The sequence below is a fragment of the Crinia signifera genome, chromosome 9 (genome assembly GCF_055691185.1).
Source record: "Crinia signifera chromosome 9, ASM5569118v1, whole genome shotgun sequence".
Classification (NCBI taxonomy): Eukaryota; Metazoa; Chordata; class Amphibia; order Anura; family Myobatrachidae; genus Crinia; species Crinia signifera.
This window is the reverse complement of record NC_139225.1, coordinates 108,212,721-108,218,720: the sequence shown is the minus strand read 5'-3', so window position 1 is coordinate 108,218,720 and position 6,000 is coordinate 108,212,721. Positions and strand designations below refer to the sequence as shown.

The 6,000-nt window shown below is 38.1% G+C and overlaps 1 protein-coding gene across 4 annotated transcripts in view; it reads right to left on the bottom strand.

Annotated features, from left to right (window-relative positions):
* Positions 1-1,030: 1,030 nt before the first annotated feature.
* Positions 1,031-6,000, bottom strand: part of FGF13 (fibroblast growth factor 13) — a 300,336-nt gene continuing 295,366 nt past the window's right edge. For all 4 annotated transcript variants that reach the window (XM_083159475.1, XM_083159478.1, XM_083159476.1 and 1 more), the window contains one exon: positions 1,031-2,650. In XM_083159475.1, the coding sequence (XP_083015601.1) occupies positions 2,514-2,650 (137 nt within the window). In that variant the 3' untranslated portion in view covers positions 1,031-2,513. The remainder of the gene's footprint in view (positions 2,651-6,000) is intronic.

Below are 6,000 nucleotides of genomic sequence, written 5' to 3'. Positions count from 1 at the left end.
GTATTTCGGAATATTTTAATATTTCAATGATGTATTTTGAAGTATCTTGCATTTATGCTGTATAAACACATAAAATAAACACAAATATATTTTATTACCACATAAAATATACACAAATATATTTTATTTGTTCAAAAAACAAGGTTTCAAAACATGAAACAAAATTTGTGTACTATCTCAGATACTGAATTTGAATGCCAAGCAATCATTGTCTTGCACATATATAGTGCCAGTTACATATCATGTCACCAGTAGTGCTGTTACAAATGTCCCCAGTGAGTTTTTAGCAAAAAAAAATTTTTTTTCCACTTTCTGAAAAGTATGGTTTTCGGAATAATTCGGATAACGGATATTCGGATACGGGATACTCAACCTGTATTGGTAATTGTATTGGCACTTGCTAAACACACACTCTCTGCAAGGACACTTGCTTAGCACACACTAGCTTAGCAAACACACTCTGCAGTGACACTACTTTAGTACACACTCTCTGCAGTGACACTAGTTTATTACACACTCTCTGCGGTGACACTTGCTTAGTACACACTCTCTGTGGGGACACTTGCTTAGTACACACTCTCTGCGGTGACACTAGTTTAGTACACACTCTCTGTGGGGACATTTGCGTATCACACACTCTCTGTGGTGAGACTTGCTTAGCCAGGTGGACTGGCCCACAGGGGAAAAGGAGAATCCCCTGGTAATTTCCACTGTCTGTGGACCCACCTCTTTCTCTAGGGATCATTTTCCAGACTACTTTCTAGTGCACTTAAATATTACATTATACATATGTTAGAGTATAATGCACAGGACGATGGTGTATTTTTCTATTGTGCATTGCTGTTGTTAATGTGTTATATTGTCATGTATGCACTAGCAGTGTTTATTAAAAATATATTTATCAAGGGCCCTAAATCATGCAATCTCTAATAGCCAAACCCAGCCACACCCCCACTGGAGCAAGGCCACAACGTTTTTTATGGGCCCCATTGTAATCATGAACAACAAAGATAAGACCAACATATTTAGCTGAAGGAAACATATTTATTTTACAAGTGCACAATCTGCTTCAACGTAAACAGGGTCCTATTAAAAATAAAATATATTGTAGAGTCAAACTGAAATAAATGATTATGACAACATGTAAACAGTGATAATGCATAGTCTGCTTTAAAACCAGAATATTGTATTAACATTTGGTATTGGGAGGAGGAGAAACATTTTAGCTATGAAATTAATAATACTGTTTTGTAAAAATGATAACATTTTAATAAAAATGATCAGTGCATTTGGTGTATACAAGAAATCAACGGTGTGTACAAGATTTAAACCCTCCATTCCATTTTATATTTATGAGGAGAAAATAAATCCTCCTTAACTAATGCACAAAACTAAACATGTCATGCACCTTGACTTCAACCTTCTCTTCAACCATGCAAAGGATATGACCACCTACTGTACTTGGAAAACATAATATAAACATTTTGTTGAAATAGCAGACACAGGTTCCTGTTCTGTAGCCTGCCCAAAATGTCTCCTCGCCTACGATACGTACTGTAAATATGCCATACATTGAAAAAAGGACATTTACAAATAAGACGTTTGCTATAAAAATTGTCTCCTTAATTCCACAGTTTTTCTTTTTTTTGTTAGAAAATAAATCACAACATTTAAATAACATTATACACAAAAATGGAATTAAGAGAAAATGACATAGGTGGATGATAGAATCCATATAATGGTATATTTTACTGCTTCTGTTCGACAATACGTTTCTGTGTCTACATGAATTGGTTAACACTACAATCAGAATACTACAAACATATGGTATATATAGATATTAAAAAAAAAATTGCATGTTATAATTATAAGTTACAGGAACACTGTTTACTTGAGACTGAGGTGTCGCCTCAGATCTGAACTGATTTTGGCAAGGAGATCCAGCTCTGCGGAACCGGAATGGGTTCCCAAAGCTGTTTCTGTTGAAAAATCAAAGTGTTGCACTTCTCCAGATGAATAATACATGTAATCAAGCTTATATATAAAACTGTAAGCCAATAAACAACAGATTTTACATTTTGTATGTTTGCCCCCTATAAAACATATAAGCAGTAAAATTTTCTTTAAAGAGCAAAAGTGGTCTTTTTATTTCTTGGTTGGAAGCAAAATTTCATATCAGCATTAAGTTCTGTGAAATGTTTTTGTGTCGTTTCCACAAAGCATAAGTGATATAAACAGAGATCAGAGCATGTCCTCTCCTTGGTTTATTCCACGGTATGTTTTGCTGACTATCCCGATGCCTTCTGAGATGCAAAAAAGCACATTCTAAAATGATGGAATCCACTGAAAACCCAGAGATCTAATGGCTGAAGTGAGTGACCTATGCAAGTCCAGTCCTTGTCCTGAAAAACTTGAATATTTGGATGAAAGACTGCTAAGTAAGAATTCAACAGCATCCAGAGGTAAGGTTCTATTACTGGGCATTCCATGGCCTTCGTCATGCCTTCAGCTGGCTACGTGGACTCATTCTGACTCATAGATTTCCCGCCATTTAGTACCCCTGAAACACTTCTGCTTTTGGTTGGTGTGCCACTTCCGGATCTGGAAAATTCTGTGAGATCATGAAGAGAAGGTTCTTTGTACATAGCCACTGAAAGAAAAGGAAAAGAAAAACAACATTAATATTTTATTTTCACTTCTAAAACAAACAACTTAATTTAAAGGATTATGTATTATGCATGTATTAAGTAACGGATGGGTCAGTTGTTTGCTTAAATCCTTCATATGAAGCTTTATGTATCAAGGGAATGGCGTTCAACTTTTTTGGCTGTTTGACATTGGAACTTTATGGAAACATAAAATAAAAATGTAAATAATGTTTCATCTGGACTTCCCGGAACAGCGTGGCTGAGTGCTTATTGGAGTCAGTGTGTTCATTTGCATTAAAATATAATGCACAAACCATCCATCACCTGGATTAGTCGTAAACAATATGCTGCAACAGAAGTAGTTTTCTGTTTTAGAGAGAGCTAAGCAATTATAATGTGAAAGCACCATCAGCGCGCATTTACATAACCAGAGTGACATCTTCTCAATACAGAATATACTTAGGCTGAACTGAAGCTATCTACAGAAGGTGCCATTACCAGCACATGGTATAACAATCTACTGTTTCTCTGACAATGTACGGCATGCCTCAAACTCTAAAGAAGGGGTTTAGGCCTGGGCTGTCCTAACATTTGCAGAGGCCCCTGGGCAAAATAATTCAGTGGGACCCCTCTTTCCCTCTCCATCTCCCCCTCCTCACCTCGCCTACGTGCAGGCAGCAGCATCCGAGCAGCGGGGGCTGGGAGATTGTAGCGCTATTTGCCAGGCGGCGGACAGGAAGCGCTGCTGAATTTGAAAAGACTGGCCAGATGCTGATTGGCTGAGAGAATTCTAATTTAGCAGTGCTTCCTTCCTGCCCCATCACCCCCAGCAAATAGCGGCACTACAAGCTTCCAGCCACCGCTGCCTGGACCCAGATACCTGCCACCGCAGCCTCAGCAGCTCCCCGGGGCAGTGGCATCTTCCCCATTGGGGTGGGTCCCTATAAACCTTGGTCCTCTGGGCAACTGCCCATTAAGCCCAATGGGAAAGATGGCACTGGTTAAGGCCACTCTGCAAATGAGGCTGAAGAAAACTATTACCTTACCTACTGTAGCACTAAGACCGAAGGTGATGAAAAATGTGTGTACTGTATGACATAAAACATTAATCCTATCCAAAAACTGTTACTAATCTAATGATATGTACAATGATGTGAGAGTTACTCTATATTGTGCAGATTATTACTCCTGAAACATATTAAAGAATCTAGCACACCCAAAATGCATATGAAAGCCATATTGTTCAAAGCCTTCATTGTTCAAAAACGCAGTTAATACTCTGATTCTGAAAAAAAATAACAGAATTCTGGTCCAAGCTCTCTCTCAAACTACCGTCCCATTTCTAACTTCCATGCACCTCCAAACTACTTGAAAGACTTGCCTACACCCGCCTCACACACTTTCGTAACTCGCACAACTTACTGGACCCACTTCAGTCAGACTTTTGTGCCCAGCACACCATAGAGACAGCACTGACTAAAGTTGTGAATGATCTGGTCATTGCTAAGTCTAAAGGCCACTAGTATTCACTACTAATTCTTCTAGATCTCTCAGCTGCTTTTAACACTGTTAAACTGTGTTTAACACTTATCATACAAAAACTACAATCCCAAGGTCTTAAAGACTCATCCCTCTCTTGGTTCTCATCCTACCTATCTAACCGCTCCTTTAATGTTCGTTTCTCTGATTCTACCTCCTCTTCGCTACCTCTTTCAGTTGGAGTACCTCAGGGCTCATTTTTTAATTCCTCTGCTTTTCTCAATCTATACCTCATCTCTTGGCAAACTAATCATCTCCTTTGGATTTCAGTATCATCTGTATGCGGATGATACTCAGCTCTACCTATCCTCCCCGGACCTGTCCCCATCTGTATTGAGCCGTGTCTCTGATTGCCTTTCTGCTGTTTCTTCCTGGATGTCATCTCGCCACCGCAAACTTAATATTTCAAAAACAGAATTAATTATATTTCCGCCAATAAATAGTAGTTACCAACCTGATATCTTTATTGCTGTTGAGAAAATGACAATCACTCCTACCTCTCAAGCACGCTGCCTAGGTGTTATCCTTGACACAGAACTTTCCTTTGTACCCCACATTCAATCTGTCTCAAAATCATGCCACATACACCTAAAAAACATATTCAAAATTCGCCCTTACCTTACACAAGACACTGCAAAAACTCTAATCCACTGCAAAAGCTCTCATCATCTCACGCATTGATTATTGCAATGGTCTCCTTATTGGCCTTCCCCAGTACATACTCTCACCACTACAGTCCATCATGAATGCAGCTGCAAGGCTAATCTTCCTAGCCAGATGTTCATCGTCTGCAAAGCTACTCTGTCAGTCACTTTATTGGTTACCTGTATTCTACTGTATTTAATAGAAAATTAATTTACTTACACACTAAGCCATAAACCAAACTACACCAACATACATATCTTCTCTTATCTCAAAATATCTTCCAACAGGATCTCTACGCTTCTCGCAAGATCTGCGTCTCTCATCCACACTCGTTACTCGCTCCCATTCAAGACTGCAGGACTTTATTCGGGCTGCACTCACTCTGTGGAATGCCCTCCCAAACACAATAAGACTATAAGACTCTCCTCTAGTCTCCAAACCTATATGCATTCCCTAAAAACTCATCTCTTCAGGCAAGCTTATCAAATTCCAAAACCAGTCACAGAACCTTGCATTCTGGTGGAATCGATGCAATAAAGAATACATTATATATCCTTATGTATCAATGCCTATTTCCCAATAGATTGTAAGCTCGCGAGCAGGGCCCTCCAACCTTTTGACTGTCTATAAATACCCTGTTTGTTGTATCAATGTCTCCTTTTGTAATGCGCAACAGAATATGCTGCGCTATATAAGAAACTGTTAATAAATAAAATAAATAAATATGCAATGCGTAACTTTAGAAATATATACATTAGTAAAACTGCATGTACAAATATTTTTGAGAAATATAATTCTAGTTTATGAACCATGGAGATGAAAAAAAAAATGTTTTTCTGAATGTTTTGTCTGTTTGCTCCGGCAAAAACTACTAAATAAATTTGGATGGTATTTTCACTATTGACCTAGTTCGCTTAGTGACCTAGAAAGAAACTGAGATTTGTCTTATCTTGATGTCACATCAGAAGGTGGAGCAATAAATACATTTAATGCCTCTGGTAAACGTTAGTAAAACATAATAATAACATCTTTAAAATAGGCAGAATCACATAATTTAAAAAGATTTACTGGCAAAAGTCAATTAATAAACGAAAATACACAATTAAATAAGTCTAAAGTGGCCTAGAAAGGGGGAGATGAGAGTTGTGATTAATGCTAGATACTTCAG